The following is a 16,930-nucleotide window of genomic DNA, read 5'->3' as shown; positions in this document are numbered from 1 at the left end:
GAGATATCTGTTTTAAATGCTCTTGGCAAGATGAGGGTCATGTTTTATAACTCTAGATAACTGGGTTTGTGCAAATCTGACGCAAGTTTCGTGCTATTTTCATCCATTCTGAGGGCTTCAATGTCAGACCTTGCTTTCTGGTTAACCTAATGGTCACACTTGCCAAAAAGAACACATATCAAAGCTAAATATTTTATTAAAAGATTCTTTCTTTTTTACCAAATAACAGATTGATCCACTGCATTGCATTGACTTAAATGAATGCAATGTCTGCTCCTAAAACTAGACAATGGAATACAGCTAATACCGATTATAATTTACTAAAGCCTATAGGAGTGACTTATGATTAGTTGTACAATACGAAGAGCAGTTAGAAATGCAAAAACATTTAATCTATTATCATAACACAAGACCAAGAAAAGCATTGAGCGCTTCCAAGAGAAATGACCTGAGGATTAATGCTTCAATACATGTTTGATACAGTGAAAAAGACCATACATCCACTTTCAGTTTGTAGGTTTGACAAATCAATACATGACAAATAATCATCTGATCATTATCCTGTCTTAGAAATAGTTAAAGAACTACCTCAGATGAACAACACAAGTCATGTCACAGCACGTCATTATTCATTTCACAAAAACTAAACCATAATCCAGAATCAGTGCACCCACTGATTCAACAGCTGGTAAAACAGCCATAACTTAAAACTTTTAAAACTTAAAAGTTCTTGTTTTTTGTATGATGTTATCAGCAGTCTCTCACATATTGTGGAAGAACTTTGGACCACTCTTCTTTAAAACATTGCATCAGTTCATTGAGGTTTGTGAGCAGTTGTTTGTGCACTGCTCACTTAAGGTCGCACCACAGCATTTCAATTAGGTTGAGGTCTGAACTTTGACTAGGTCATCGTAACGTCTTGATTCACTCTGTTGTAGAGATGTTGGATCACAGTTTCAGTCCAGCCTTATCTGTCAGTCACCTGGCATCACATTCAACTCTCGAATACTTTGGTATACAGAGAAGTTCATGGTCGACTCAGTGTCTGCAGGGTGCCTAGGCCCTGCACCGCTGTGCTTGACAGTTGGTATGAGGCATTTTGATATGCTGTCTTATTTGGTGCTGTGCATGATGACCAAACATCTCCAGAACATTGCTCTTGTCCGAAGACATTATTCCAGAAGTTTTGTGGTTTGATCAGATGCAACTTTACAAACCTAAGCAGTGCTTTGCTTTTGTTTGATGAATAATGACACAGTGTAACAAATCAAGTGTTTTCTTTCACCTGAGGTTGTGTTTCCCTGATTTTATGATCAGGTGAGGATCAGATTATTTTTACATCCTGATACTTAAAACCTTAGAATAAAAAAAAAGAATAGTTTACATGACTGTAAATTGCCCCTTTGACTCAGCTATGTCAGTCTGTGATGATTATTTCTCATAATTGTGTACCTGGGTGATTTATCTGAGATTCTTCACAGTGTAATTGACTTTGATGCCACATCTTGCCACCATTTAAAGTCATTTTAATCATACAAAAGCTAATATCGGTTTTCTATGTGGCTCTCACAGGTGATCCAGAGGATATACTATGTGGTGAATCGCTCATGGAGAGGCCGCATCACCATGATGGAGATGCGCAGGAGCAACTTCCTACAAACTCTAGCCCTGCTAGAAGAAGAGGACGACATCAACCAGATCACTGACTACTTCTCCTACGAACACTTCTATGTCATCTACTGCAAGTTTTGGGAGCTGGACACTGACCATGACCTGTACATTGACCCCAAAGATCTGGCAAGATACAACGACCACGGTAAGAACTAGGATTTACTTTCACTAACTCTATTACTGTGCATCCACACCATTTCCATGGGGTTTATCCTACAAACATTTCAAACAAAGCATATCAAGAAAGAAATCAGGTTTCAAGCTAGCAGCATCTGTCCTCATTTACACATTTTCCTGTTGTCTAATGCTAAATGTATTTAACTGCTCACCATGTTAGTTCTCCACTTGGCTAGAATTGATTTCTTCTGAAATAGTAAAAAGCAAGTATTCAGTTGTTTCCTTATATTTGGACCCATTCACATTGGCATGTTTTTCTCATTCTCTCCTCTGACAGCATCTTCCAGCAGAATCATTGAGAGATTGTTCTCAGGGGCCGTTACTCGGTAAATGGAAACACACCCATAAACAAACACAGAGGAGCTGATTATCTCACCATAAAAGCAGTACTGAATGTGAGTGGCTGTTTCTCCTGTTTCCAGGGGTAACGCTGTGCAGAGAGAAGGCAGGATGAGCTACGCTGAGTTCGTCTGGTTCCTCATGTCTGAGGAAGACAAGAAAAATCTAACCAGGTATTAAGCAGTTGCCCAGATGTGTGGGATTGAGCATCTGTCTGAGTGTTTTCAGTCACTGTGTCTTAAAAATGTTCAGCAGCCTGCCTACCATTTCCAGTTTCACTTGTACACAATTTCAGTGTATTTCACAAGTATTTGTTTTTGTATAGCGTAAGTAACTAATCATACTTATTACTGTCTTTCCAGTATTGAGTACTGGTTCCGCTGCATGGACGTGGATGGCGACGGTGTTCTGTCCATGTTTGAGTTGGAGTACTTCTATGAGGAACAGTGTGAGAGGATGGAAAGGATGGGCATCGAACCCCTGCCCTTCCAGGACTTGCTCTGCCAGATGCTCGACCTGGTCAAACCTGAGAATTCAGGTTGGAGGTCTTTGGTATTCTTTCTTTGGCAGTGACACACTGCCATTGTTCTTTACATCACTCCAACATTTTAACAAATACATGTGTGTTTACTCCAGGTAAGATAACCCTGGGTGATCTGAAGCGCTGTCGAATGGCTAACATTTTCTTTGACACCTTCTTCAACCTGGAGAAATACCTGGACCACGAACAGAGAGATCCATTTGCTGTGCAAAAGGTACACATCTAATATATCTGCATCTCTAATATGTAATATTTTGCTATTTTGCCAGAGCTGAGAATTTGAAATTAGAATGATCCCTGCTGATAATGACAAAGATTAAAAAAAACGAATCACTCTAGTCAATCCAAGTTTTCAAACAATGTAGAAACATGATTGAAAATGAATTTCATGTCTCATGGAACATGTTGTTCTTGTTGATGAATCTTTGTCCTGTATTAAGCGACTGTAGAGATCACACTACAGCCTGTACAAATTAAGCTGCTGCATTTTGATACACACTTAATGCCAAATATGGTATTAAAACTTCCTCCTTTATTGTTTCTTACTTTTGCTTAAAAGTGTGAAATTCTTTGTCTATGCTTTTTTTGTTTTTAATAGCTGTAAAAAAAAAAATGAATATGGTGTTTTTTCAGGACATTGATAGTGAAGGTCCAGAACCATCTGATTGGGATAAATATGCTGCAGAGGAGTATGAGATACTGGTAGCGGAGGAGACTGCAAATGAACAGATACACGAGGGGTAAATACTTTTACATATCCATGCTTAGTTAGAGAGGAAAAGCAACATATGCACGTGATAACACTTTCAATATTTGTTATGTTCTCAGGTCATTTGATGATGACTATGAATCCGAGGACCTTCAAGTCCCTGGAGAGATTGGGAATAAAATGGAAAAACTGGTCATATCAGACCTATCGGCATAAACCTCCTTACCTGGAATTGTTTGGAAACAATCAGGAGCCAGGTGAAAAAGGACCTCTTGGAATACATGCATCCAAAAACACATGGCTAACGATGACCATGAACTTTCCTCAGAACGGAGATGTTGTGTGTGTGTGTGACCATAAACCAATCTTGTACTGCGTGTGGTGCAGTAATGCCTCTGTATTCACACAAAAAAAAGACAATGTCACTGCCTCCAGCTCTTAGATCCATCTGAAAGGGCAAAGCCAGAGAGAGGGAGAGGAGATATTTGATAAGCACTTAAAGGAAGAAAAAAAACTACTTAAATGTAAAATAATGTGTCATTGTGAACTCTGTACTGACAATCCTGCAAGTAGACAATCATCTTTTTTTAAACGTTACTGTGCCAAAGGTAGGCTGACAGATTGACTGTCAGTTACAGAGACACATAGATGGAGAACAAGCAGCTATAAAGAGATAATAAAAGCCTCCACCACTGACGATCAACAGTCAGCTGCTCAGATGTATGGTGTGCATGCAGACACTGCCCTCAGAAACATGCTGTCTGCGCAGCTTGTCACAGTGTTTCTTGTAAAGGAAGTCGTTAACACTCAAGTCCCCTCAGGGAGAGGTCATGTAACAGTTTGGTTGGTTGTATCAGCACCTCCTCTCTGTGGCCGGTATGTGCTACTGCATGCCATCACCGGAGCCGCATGGTGTAGGATGGCTGGCTAACATTTCCATGTTTCAGTTCAGTTCACTTCACAGCCCGAGCTGCTCTATTATTAGCGCGGCATTATCAGCCCTCCGCGTCCGGACTCCATGTCTGGAGTCACGGACTGCAATGTTCAAGCCCTGCATTTCAGTGTTCTCTGTCAGATTACAGTCAGAGAAGTGCACAAAAAGGAAGGCATACTGCCAGTCATAATAAACTCTCTGGTAGGGTTGTCCAAACATTTCCATTTGTAAGATTGATAATAATGCAGTAGACTGTGCCACGGATGTGTTTGTTTCTGCCCATGTCAAGCGGAATCTGTCTGAATGTTTTCTTTCATCCTTCTTTTTTGATTTAACAAGCAAAAGTGTAGAATAGAAACACGAGGGCTGGACTGAAGGCAGCAATCATCAGAGACTGGTACAAAGATGAACTACACTGCACAAGGAGCACAGTATTAATGCTTTGTACAAAAGAGTATACGGTTTTTAAAAAAAGGAAAGAGAAATCTGTTCCTTTTTCTGTAACTATTCAATTTCATTCAGTATGTTTTACCATTGTACTTCTGTAGATGAAGCTTTTTTTCACATTATTGTTAAATTTGTACAGTGCATGGTAATTGCTTAGATCTTTTATTGTTATTTATGTCAAAATCAAGTTTTTGTTCTTTTCCGTACAAATCCTTATTTTTATATGAAACTTTTGGAAGTTCAATCTCACCATAACACACAAAAAAAACACGTTACTGAAGATGCCTCGGAATAGGACACCTACATTTTTTTAAATTAAAATTAGATTTCGGTTTAAACTCAGACCAAGTGGTATCCTGCCTGCAACTAGTTGCATTTTCTTTCTTGTTTTAGATATGCTTTCTGTTTGATATTTCAACCTACACCCCCATTATATTGGAAGTGAAAAACAGTTTTGTGGCTCTTACAATTTCTAAAATGTCTTAAAATGTATGACAACCTTTCGGAACCTTTGCCCCTGTAACTCAAATGGCTTTCTTTTGAGGATAAAGTCCTGCTATTTAGAGATTTGTGCATTTGACCCTGCTGTAAGTTTTTTTTCCTTTTGACCAGCAGTAATTATTTCCATTCACCCCTTTGTATTGAGATAGAGGCAGAAATCTTTTATACAGCTATCTTAAAACCTATGAATAGAATAAAAAGCCCAAAAATTGCATGGTTAGAACCACTAAGTACATTTTCACTAATCTCCTTAAACTCTGTTATAGTCTGTGCTGCACTCACGGGGACAGATGCCTGTGTGTACACTGTACACACATAGCTAGAGGCACGTGTTAGCTGATAAATCGCTAATAGAAGAGTGTGTTTTATTAGCCCTTGTTGTGTAGCTATCAGTTTTAGGCTGTTGGGTTTATGCTACGTTTGTAGTGCGCATGCTTGGACTTCTTTATTTAGGAATGGAACAGGTCTTACGGCCTCAGATTAACTGGTATATACGTCCACCACCGGCACCTACTGTACACAGACACACACACACTATAATGTAATTTTTATGGAAAGGCAGAAAGAGCATGTGGAAGCTGTAAGACCTTGAGCCTTACAGCTTCCACCTTCGCTTCATGCTGATTGTAAAAGTGTCTTATTGTATAATAAACTTTAACATTTGTAATAATAAGCCATTTTAGCTATAACAACCAAGATATTTCTTTTTTTATGTAGTGTCATGGTTTGAATTGCTGTGCCACTGTGTGGCTTGGGAAGGGGGGGTAAATTATGTTAGACGTGTGTATGTTTGTGTTAGATATGTGGTGGATTTCATCAGCAGAAATGGATGACATCTTCCGTCCCTGCCCAACCTGACAATCACAAAATTATATGAGATGGATCTCATGCAGAAGCCTTTGAGGCTGGTGTTTCACTGCTGTGGTCACACACACAATTAATTACTTCAGGAGCCCTTTTCACCCTGACAGTGTTTAAGTGGAACTGCGAAAGACGACGGCACGTCTCTGACTGACATCTTTTTTAGCTCTATGCAAAGTGTCCTGATACGACACACGACACATCACAGAAGAAAAGAAGCCATGCAGGACATTAACTTTGAAATCGTGTTTTTACATGACAAGGTAAAGAAAAGACTTTATTTGAGACATGAGGAGGATGAGCTGTGTTGCTAATTGTGCAGGTTGTTGTATTAGCATGATTTATCTTTTTTCTTTCTTTCTTTCCTTTTCTTTCTTTTTTTTCTTGATTTTCTTTTTGTTTGTCCTGTCTCCTGTTATTTGTTGCCTTTGTCTGAAGTTTAAAACAAAGTTTAAATAAAGGTGTTTCAAAAATATGAATCCCTCTTGCACACTCTTTGGTCTTCCTGCCTCAAACACACATAGTATATCTCATCCGTACAAACACCAGCAAGCCCTAACATTAAAAATATCTCTCCAGTATTGTGTTGGTGCACCTCAAATGAACAAATGGACTCCAAACTGACAGGGTAAGGGCACAGGACCTCTGGGGAACATGTATCCATGCCACATCTGTTTGTTTTTGGTTCGGACATTCATGAATCAGGCTGAATCTAGTTCATCCTGCAAATAAGAATTTATGAACACCTTCTTTGCTATGATTCTTGAACTGTTCCCAAGCAGTTTTTTGTGTTTTGTTCTGCAAATTGTTCTGCTGTCTTCAGGGGTTGCTGTTGCCATGAGGGTGTGTGTTGAATGCCAACCCAAGATTTTCCAGGAGAACATTGCATTCTGACAAGGGGATCACTCTTTCCACTGTTTTCACTACATTTTTTTAATGTTTTGGTTGATTGGTGTATGTAGATCGTTCCCTCATTCTGCACACACACTGCATACCACGGCATGCACTGTGTGTACACTGGTTATCATAAGAGTCTACTTTTTCATTTTTTGAAAGTCCTGAGTGTCCATTGGAATTTGATTCTTGTGTGTGCACTTTTATCTGTGTTAAATATGTATGATATTCTTAAAATCATGTATAAGAAAGATACATTATCAACCATTTTTTTAAGCAACTTCACTTGAGTGTTGCTTATGGCTTAGACTCTGACTGGCAAGTATGACGTGAGCAGCTTGGCACTGAATAACTGTGGCTAGCATCACTGTTGTCATGACAACAACATAGACCAAAACAGGAAGACACAGTGCAGTGTGGCACGTGTTTATTGTTCTTTTGGCAGAAGGCTTATATTAGAGATCTGAAAGCCAGCCACAGCTAATAACCCAAAGTTGTTTATTTTTTTGTCTTTTTTCTTATCTTTTCCCATTGTCCATTGGATTGTAACTTTCCAAGGTGACTATCTCTGCTGCCCAATCTGGGAATTCATCAACATGCCACTAATTCCTGCTGCACTGTGAAAGCTGCGGCGGAAAATGTGATCAATTTTCTTTATCTGATGAAACTTTGTGTGGAGGTAGAGCTTAAGCAAATGAAGAGCCCTGTTCAATTTGGCATCCATGTTGTGTGCAGATCATTTTCAAACCCACTTTCATTAGTGTGTTAGTTCCAATGTTAAGCATTCAGAGGGCTCTGCTAGCAGAAATACAACATGTTATTCAGAATGTTGTGTTCATCAAAATGAGAAATGTTTTTATTTTGATTACCTTAGAATTAGTGACATGTGCCTTCAAATGCTTCAGGCTTCCTTTCAACTCACAACAGACCCTTTTGTTGTTTTTCACCTTTTTCATTTTTTCAGTGATAACCGTACGTTGAAAAATGTGAGGTAAAGAGTTCTCAGTTAGTTGCACTACACGCTGCTTCGTTAAAATGTTAAATAGGGCTTTTAAGAAAACGTATCACTTATAGTGACTGTAAGCTGGAGGGTCTATTGTTCTGAATGTAAGAATTGTTCTGAGAATGTTGTAATAGTTGGCATGCATCCATGTTGTGATAAGTCCATGAACAATTTGCCTCCCACCGAAGGTCAGGGTTGACTGGTCATTGTTTGAAATGGCACTCTGCTTGTTTTCCGTAAATGTCAGGGACATAGCAATTAGCCAACCAAATCGCTGTACCACCTCCCTGAGTCACAGGCATTCCACTGACATATTTGCTCACACCCACCACCCAATGGTGGTGCGACTTAGCCAGTGTGATATCACCCACTGTGATGTCATGAGTGGAAGGTAATCTGTTAGAAGGAACACATGACAAGGTTGGCAGAGGAAGAACAAACACAGATTGAAGCAAAACATTGATCTTTAGATAAATCTTTGTGGGAAACCCACAAAGATGGCAGGGAATCAGCTGGAACCAATTCATCTCAAGAAAAGAACAGAGGAGACAGTAAGATGTGCTTCGACTCTGTAGGGTCTTGAATCAGGTAGAGTGTTGTGCCTGTTATTCAATTACCAGTAATACAAGAAAACATGAGCTTTGGTTTCAGCTGTCTGGAAAAAATTTGGAAACGACTGGAAATGGGTCATCTCAGTGACTCAGTCGCAGAAAGATTTCTAATCTGCTGCTTGTTCCAGACATTCTCGAGATACCGGGTAGTTTGCTAGAGAGCATTTTAAATACCAGTACCAAATACTTACTGACAATGTAGACTGCCAAAGTAGAGATGACTTCTACTCAAAGGAATTTTTTTCCCCATTTATCAAGATACCACTCACTCATAGCACTCACGGCAAGAACATTTCTGGTTTAAACTCTTTAAGTGTGGGTTCTCTCCAGGTACTTGAGCTTACTCCCACAGTCTAAAATATACATGTTAGGTGAACTAGTGATTGTAAATTGACCATAGGGGTGTGCGTGAGCGTGAGCATGCGTGGTTATTTGTCTTGTTTGTCACTGTGTTTGTGCTGTGATGCATTAGCAACATGTCCAGGGTGTGCCCTGCCTCTTGCACGAGCTGTCGCTGTGCAAGATGTGGGGTACACCGTGTATGGGTTGTCTCTCGATCGCAGGGCCAACACAGACAAACATCCGTCCATGCTCTGACTCACACCTACAGTCAATTTAGGTGTTAACCTGACATACATGGTTTTGGACTGTGGGAAGAAACCAGAGTACCCAAAGAAAACCCACATGGGCACAGGAAGAACATGTAATCTCCACACAGAGATGGCTTTTTCCTGTGAGGCAACAGTGCTAACCACCAAAACCATAGATGAAACCACCTCCAAACATATGAACGGCAAATTTACAACTAATTCCTCACTCAATTTTAGGAATATAGTGTGATGTAATGTTGCATGATGCAGTATATATAACCATGTAATATCTGATTATTAAGTTAGAAAGTTATGAAACACATCAAACACAGAAACACATTTACTTTTTTTATTAGATTTTTTTACAGGTAAGTGTTTACACATGTTATTTATTTATACAAATTACATAAACAACTAAGGGCAGGCAGATATAAACATGTACATGACAAAAATATTCTAATCCTTTTAAAGTGTTCTTGAGCAAAAGTTCTGATAAGGCTTTCAAAAGATCTTTCAAAGTATTTCTTTAGACACTGACTGTTTTTTCTCTCATTTTCAGTCCAGTCCTTGTACCTGACCATTTTCAGAGGAATCTGTGCTTTTTTTTTTGCTAAGCCATTTAACACTGACCTCTAAATCATTCATTGTATAGTATGTCCTCAAAATTTTGAGAAAACTTGACAATTGGAGGGCTAAAGAAGAAGTAGCAGGCCTCAGAAACAACCTACATCAGATGAACAGTATCTGAGAGAGATTTCCTTAAGAAATAAAAAAAAATACAGCAAAGACCTGAAACAGGACCCGAGAGAAGCATCTGGAACCTCAGTTTATCAATCTACTGTCCACTGGAGCCTCATCAGAAATGGTCTTTGTTGAAGGGTGGCTATTAAGAAGCCATTCTTAAGGAAGGGAAAGAGTGAGAAAAGGCTGAGCTATGCCATATGACACAAGAACTGGACTGAAAATCAGTAGCAATAAGCCTCATGGAGTGATGAATCTTCTCCAGAGCCTGGACCTCAACATAATTGAAGTAGTGTGGGATCATTTTGACAGAGAACCAAACAAAAGGCAGCCAACATCCAAAGAAGAGCTTCGGAATGTCTTTCAAGTAGTCTGGAGAACTATTAATGAAGACTACCAAAAGAAGTTACAAGAGAGCTTTTCTAAGAGGGTTCAGACTGTGCTGAAGAATAAAGGTGGTCATACAAACTTTGGTTTTGGCTTATATACTGCATTTCCATTTATGTTTGCATGTTTCAGTTGATCACCGACTTTCCATTCTTTTGGCAATATGGAAAGACACGAGGGATGGCTTGAGACTTTTGCACCATACTGTAGATGAAGCCTTTCATGATCCAATCAGTAGTCAAGTACTCAAGAAAACAGAACAAAGAGGGTGAAGAAAGGGTATATTAATGTGGACTAAAAGACAAAGTCACTGAAAGAAAGAAAGAGAAAAGAAGAGAGGCAGGTCTGCTCTTGTTGGTGTGCACAGAGCTTTGGGTTGACTCCTTTTAACTCATGATGAAGTAAATTCCATCCATTAATGAATCTATGGCAAGACGTTCCTTACACACACAAATGCATGCACACTGCGTCATGTTCCAACTTAGTCCTCTCTACTGCCAGACGGTTGCATCATACATCTCCTGTTCTTTGAACATATGTATACATAAAGAAACATGTAGACACAACATATACACATAATTGCACGTTTAAACACACACCGACACACACACACACACACATGTGTAAGATGTAAAAGTTTAGGAAGGTCATAATTAACATTTAGAAAACCACACTGTAGAGTTGGCAGTGATCACATAATCCCTTTTCCCAGTTTCTTTTCATTGCTTTCTATCTGCCATAAGAATAAACAGTGCATACTATCACATGGCTGGACACATTCCACCTACTTCAAAGATGTCTGGTGAACTAAGAGTGCTTGATTATAGGGAGGGCTTGGTTTAAAGAGTCTTGGAGAAAAAAAAATTCTGAGAAGCAGAAATGAGGAGCAAGAAGGAACGAGCGAGAAAGCAGCTGGGTTGGTGGTAAACATCTGGTGGTTGTAGAAGCCTGGCCTTCATATACAAGGGAAATAGCTGCGTGGCTGTTCCAAGATCTGCTCCCTCCAGTCTTTCCTCATCCGCTCTCCTCCACAGATCTAATCTAAAGTGACTGGTTCTCTGTAAAGGTGCAATATTGCCCCACTTTGTAGCAGACTTATTCAAATCCAAGGCGTACCGTTTGAATTCACAGACCATTTGTCTGTGACCACCATTGTTTCCATTATGCAGAATTGTGGGAACATCTTGTTGATATTGAGTTAGAGCCACTATTGCACAATTCACTTCTCACTTGTATAAATCTTTTTAAGCCTCTCCCCGACTCATCTGCTTCTCTTCATCTACATGTCATCTGTTTACATTATGCACATGATTAGGACAGTTATAGTCTTCATAAAATATACCAGCTTTATCCTGCAAAGGATCTTGGGGTGCTGATCTGTGGATCAAGCCCCAACAACACCAAATGTCTAAATGTCACCAAACGTCTAAATGTCCTTCTATTTGAAACTAAAAAGTTGAGATTGTGAGTTTCTTACAACATTACAGAAATGATACCTGCAGAGAACAGATATTTGTGTACTCACAATCCTAGGCTTCAACTGTATCATCTGTTTCAGTGTTTGTGCTGTATTTTGCAGGGATATTGCTGTACGTGTTAGTATGTACAAAAGGAGAAGTCAAACTGTCTCTAATCACACCTGATCAATTATTAGCAGATGCACACATACATAAAAACAGAGATTTAGAGATTGCAAATAGTTTCTCATACCAGGGCAGAATATCAAGCTTATTTCGGGGTAAACTGTAATTTGTATAACACGTAAATTTGATGAACATCTCTGCTTTTGTGAGCTGGAGAATGACGCAGAAGAGGTCATAGGAACAGAACAGAGAATGAATAGGCAGGAGAAACTTGCAGAGGATGAACAGAATTAGCATTACCGTTGTCTGCAGCAGATCTCTCTTTGCTCTTGAAAAGGTATTTTCTTCATGAAAAGGTGCTTTTGTGTTGTGGTTCTTACCCACCTTGATTTATTTGTACTTTTGACACAATAGCCTTAACTTGTCCTAGTCCCCAAAGTAAGTCAGTGAAAGCTTTGTTGAGTAAAACTCAACAGTTTGGCAAAGTGCAAACTGAGTCTAAAGACTCTGTAACATTTTCTACTTTAGCCCGCATAGCTCCCTCTACTATTACACAAATTGTAATACACTTTATGTCTGATGTTAGGACGTAATGTATGTATGAGTCTGCATCTCTCTCACCCCATACAGAGTGAGGGATTTTGGGCACGTTACCAACACAGATTGGTTTGCTTGTAGTCCTCCAAAAAGGGAAAGGATAGGAGCATAGTCTTTGGAGATGATGCAATGTGTAGGCCAGATGATTGGTTGAAAGCTAGCTAGAGCTGGAAGGGGCTGATGACAGATTTTAAAACAATGGGGACGAAGCATTACACTCTATTTATAGAAGCATTACACTATATTTATAGAAGCATTACACTATATTTTATGAGCACAATTATGAGTATTATGTCCAGTGTCAAACCCTAGCGTTTTGTTGCATATATTACAGAGATCCAAATATTGAAAGAAAAATGTTCGATGTTATGTTCCATGAGATGACTCGCATTTTCAAATGGCACAGGTTTTAACACACAAAGCATTCGGTGACGAAAGTGCACTTAAATTTTGGTCCTGGCTGTAAAGTAGCTACAGCCCCGTAACAGTATCAGAATTTTGAATGTGACGCAATACAGTACCTGAATCTGAAGGTAAAAGACACAATTCTGTTGCAAACAACAACCCATTCCATAATTAAACATGAATGAATGCAACACTGTAAAACTCACTACTACTATGCTGCAGTTAGGGGGCTCCACAGTCTGTCTGTGTCCACTGTATTTATCCTGAGTTGTGTTTTTCCTGTGCAAGCATGGTTTTTTTCTGCCTGTGATATCAGTTGTCTCTTAAGCATGAATAGCTTTTATTGAATTAAACAGAATTTGGCTTAATTCCTCGCAGGCAAACTGTCTAAGTGAAGCATTGTGGATTACACCATTGGCTGTTTTCTTAGCGCAGTTGCTGGAATGTGTGTGTGTTTTTGTGTGTGTGCCAGCAGAGAGAAATCTAGAACTCAGGGGCAGCGAGTGTATTTGGCTGTGTCTGCTTGCTTGGAAATACAGAAAGGATTAGCACTGAAGACAAACGTGTATGCAAAAAATGGAGACAGTGTTGGTTTAAAAGCTGACTTGCTTGCATATTCTTATAGTGCTTGTACTTAAGATTAAAACTATTTATTATCCATAATCTTGCAGAAAACAGAAACAGTCCTTGACAGTGGAAGGGAAAGAAATTCAGCTTGAATACACAGATGCATTCTGTCTTTAACAGAACTTTGAGTAGTCCAGTGTGTGTTTCAAAATGATCTTTATGTTGAATCATTTCCATGTTATGCGAATAATTTGTTATTCGCATAACATTTTTTTTAAAATCTTTTATCTTTTTATCTTTCAATGACTTTTGAAGGAGGGCCTGCTTTCATCAAATGGCAGACATGTGGGTTGTAAAGTAAATATTCACATTGTGTTTAACACCGAGACATGTTTAATGCTCTGATCATGAAATGTAGTGTACTAGTTGACAATAATGTTTGCATTTCAAGCACCAGCATGCCCACATAATCGCCTCCACAGGTGAAGGCATTTCCTCTATGCATTGTAGGAAGCTAAATATGTGCACAATTAGATTTAATCTATGCAGCATTTTGCTCGTTCAGAGCAGTAAACAGCAGTCCTCCTAAGCAATATCTCTACCAAAGTCAGCACAGATTTGATAATGATTTTCGTCATTCACATTTATCAGGCCATTATAGTTGTTAGTTTTTATCTTTTATTTGCTTTTATCTTAAATCTTAAGCACAAGTGTTGGACTCGAACCTCTTACAGATGTCAACTGAATGACGCTTGGTTCCATAAGAGAAACCTTTCCCTGTTTTTCAGGTGTTTTGAAGGTGCAAGAGCATTGAACTGAAGGTGTTGGCCCACTTGACCTGCTCAAACTTGACTTGACCTGACAAAGTCTACGTACAAGTAAAATGTTGTATGGACATTTGCAAATACACTGAACATGACAAATATGTGGTGCATGAATGATAATTTTTATATATATATCAGAAAAGTGGTTTGTAAACACTGTCATCGGTGACGTTTCTTTTGTCTGTTTTTTTTTTGTTTGTTTTGTTTTTGATCAGGGGAGCAGGGTCAGCGCAGATCATTTGCTGCCTTTGGTCCGATGAAGATATTCTGGAAACGCAAACAAGTGGAAACTGGATTCATTTGCTTTATTTGCAGAAGAGTTCACCTACCTTTGTGGGCTGACCTTGTAAAACAGATTTCTTAGACGTTGACCTATATTTAAGTAATAAACAAATATATAGTCATTTACGTGCAACCTTTTTCTTTGAAAAAAAAAGTTTTTTCTGGCCTTTGGGATAATGTTTGACTGCTATTTTGTTTCCATCTTTTTTCTTTGTTTTGTCTGTGTTCATCTGCACGATAAAACAGCCTAAAACAGATCAGATGATGTAACAAGCAGCTTTACCTTTCTGTTTTGGCTTTCTGGGTGCACATCATGTATTACGGTAGGAGGCGGGACCTGACCTCCATGTGCATCCATTTGATTGACATGGCGGAGTCTCCCAGTACGCGTCGCGCCGCGCCAGCAGACAGGCAGGACCCGACCCTGGGAATAAAAAAAACACGCGCAGCTCCGTCTGTTTTGAAGATTATTTTATTACAACGAGGTGAGTCCTTTTACACTTCTTTCACACTACGAACCACTCCCGATAGAACGCGAATCGAGGCCAAGGGACTCGATGTTAAGAAAAAGTTTTCGAAGTGCGTGTCTGTGTGTGAGTTTGGAGAGTTGAGCGCTGACGCCGGCAGTCTGGGCCACTTGGCCAACGCAAAGGAAAAAGGAAAACTGCTTCACTGCTGCGGAGGGGGGTGAATCGAAACTTTAGGGCAGATTGTCCCGTTTATTCAGTAGCAACAAGGAAAAGCAGAAACTGGAGATTGTCGAGACGATTCTTCCACACTGCACAACCGAATGCGTCGGGTTGTGCGTTTGGAGTCGACTCTTTGTGGTCCCGATTTCTCAGCTTTCACCAAAGAATGTGTTTTTGTCTCCGAAGACTTCAGATGGAGTGAGTGCGCAACAGGAGAAAACAATCTCTTATTGCTTTATTTTTCATACTTTACAGCTGCTGTGTCGTGGCTTGCTTTGTGGAAATTGTCGGTTGTGTTTTACCTGCGTAAAAATAGGAAATGGGCACTTCTTTTTGTTGGAAAATAACTTTAAATAGAAGATGCTGAGGCAGTCAGATTTGATAGAGGGAGTTGCGAAATCATTGAATTGGCGCTATATGGCGTTATAGTGCATTGGATAACTTGAGAAACGTTGGATGGGGTAGTGTGGAAGCGACTTTCCGTTGAGTTTGTGTGCGGTTGCAGAATGGTGTAAAAAAGGGCTTTGGAGAGGAAAAAAACCCAACTCCAGCATATCCTAGCATTCCTTCCAGCCAGTCTGTCTGTCTCCCTCTCTCAGAAACGACTACGTGTCTGTTTGTGCAGGGAAGACAAATCCCTCTCTCAGCCTCTCTGATGCAGACGTGGAAATCAAACATTGGCCTCCTGCTTGAAACGATCGATTATCTGACTTCCACGTACACCAATGGGAAGACAACTCACTGCATTATAAGTCCGTTGCCTCATCACTGAGAGGAGGTTGGACAGTTAAAGATGAGTTGGTTTATACATTTGTTTGCCAAACTATATATATTTTTTCTTTTCGTGATTTGATAATGGAACACAGTGATTATCTGTCAAAGCTACATCCTTAGTAAGCAATATAATGGATTTTGGAGTCCTGCATCCTCTGGACCCAGTGGACACGTTGGAGAATCTATGCTTTTGAAGGTGGGGGGGCAAATAACACATTACATATACATGTATCCTTACTTTTTCTTTATTTTTTGGGAGGGGGGGGGCGAACGAGGAGACTGAGAAATCCGATCCCAAATATATGACGTCAGATGACATTCCTTTGGTGAAAGGCTGATGTGGCCCTGTAGTTTTTTTCTTTCTTTCTTTCTTTCTTTCTTTGAAAAATCTGATTTCTGACTTTTTGAGGGGTTGCTGGGGTTGGGGGTTGGGTATGAATGGGACAGGCTTCCAGCTGAAAAGGTGTGTTTAGGTTTAGAGTGCAAAGGAATTCTCCCTGTGGTGCATGAATGAGCAATTTATCTTGCTTCCAGAAGACAGGAGCCTCAAAAAAGTCTCAGTATCAGACATGCAGCTTTAATTAGGGACCATTTTAGAGAATCCTCTTTTGTTGTCTGTAGCATTCCTTTTCTTGAGTTGTTCTGAATGCTATCTTGGAATTTCACATATTTTAACTCTAAGTCAGATTTCACCAGTTACTGAACAGGTAAGATAGGCTTTCTCGGGGAATTTGGGGAAGCTCTGCTCCTCAGCCTCAGGATGTATCAATTTAAAAAAAAATTGTTTTTACTATTGCTCTAAA

The 16,930-nt window shown here is 39.6% G+C and overlaps 2 protein-coding genes across 4 annotated transcripts in view; both read left to right on the top strand.

Moving 5' to 3' along the window:
• ppp2r3a (protein phosphatase 2, regulatory subunit B'', alpha) overlaps positions 1-6,659 on the top strand; it is a 62,787-nt gene extending 56,128 nt beyond the window's left edge. For both annotated transcript variants that reach the window (XM_072365315.1, XM_072365316.1), the window contains 7 exons: positions 1,573-1,816; positions 2,126-2,174; positions 2,271-2,360; positions 2,550-2,725; positions 2,824-2,942; positions 3,362-3,468; positions 3,557-6,659. In XM_072365315.1, coding sequence (XP_072221416.1) covers positions 1,573-1,816; positions 2,126-2,174; positions 2,271-2,360; positions 2,550-2,725; positions 2,824-2,942; positions 3,362-3,468; positions 3,557-3,653 — 882 coding nt within the window. In that variant the 3' untranslated portion in view covers positions 3,654-6,659. The remainder of the gene's footprint in view (positions 1-1,572; positions 1,817-2,125; positions 2,175-2,270; positions 2,361-2,549; positions 2,726-2,823; positions 2,943-3,361; positions 3,469-3,556) is intronic.
• Positions 6,660-15,054: 8,395 nt separating this feature from the next.
• fndc3ba (fibronectin type III domain containing 3Ba) overlaps positions 15,055-16,930 on the top strand; it is an 84,947-nt gene continuing 83,071 nt past the window's right edge. For both annotated transcript variants that reach the window (XM_072364743.1, XM_072364742.1), the window contains exon 1: positions 15,055-15,149. The gene's annotated coding sequence lies outside the window, so the exon portion shown is untranslated. The remainder of the gene's footprint in view (positions 15,150-16,930) is intronic.

The sequence above is a fragment of the Leuresthes tenuis genome, unplaced genomic scaffold, assembly GCF_036924035.1.
Source record: "Leuresthes tenuis unplaced genomic scaffold, fLeuTen1.0.hap1 SCAF_15, whole genome shotgun sequence".
Taxonomy (NCBI): Eukaryota; Metazoa; Chordata; class Actinopteri; order Atheriniformes; family Atherinopsidae; genus Leuresthes; species Leuresthes tenuis.
The sequence above is the reverse complement of the archived record's forward strand: the minus strand, read 5'-3'. Positions and strand labels throughout refer to the sequence as shown.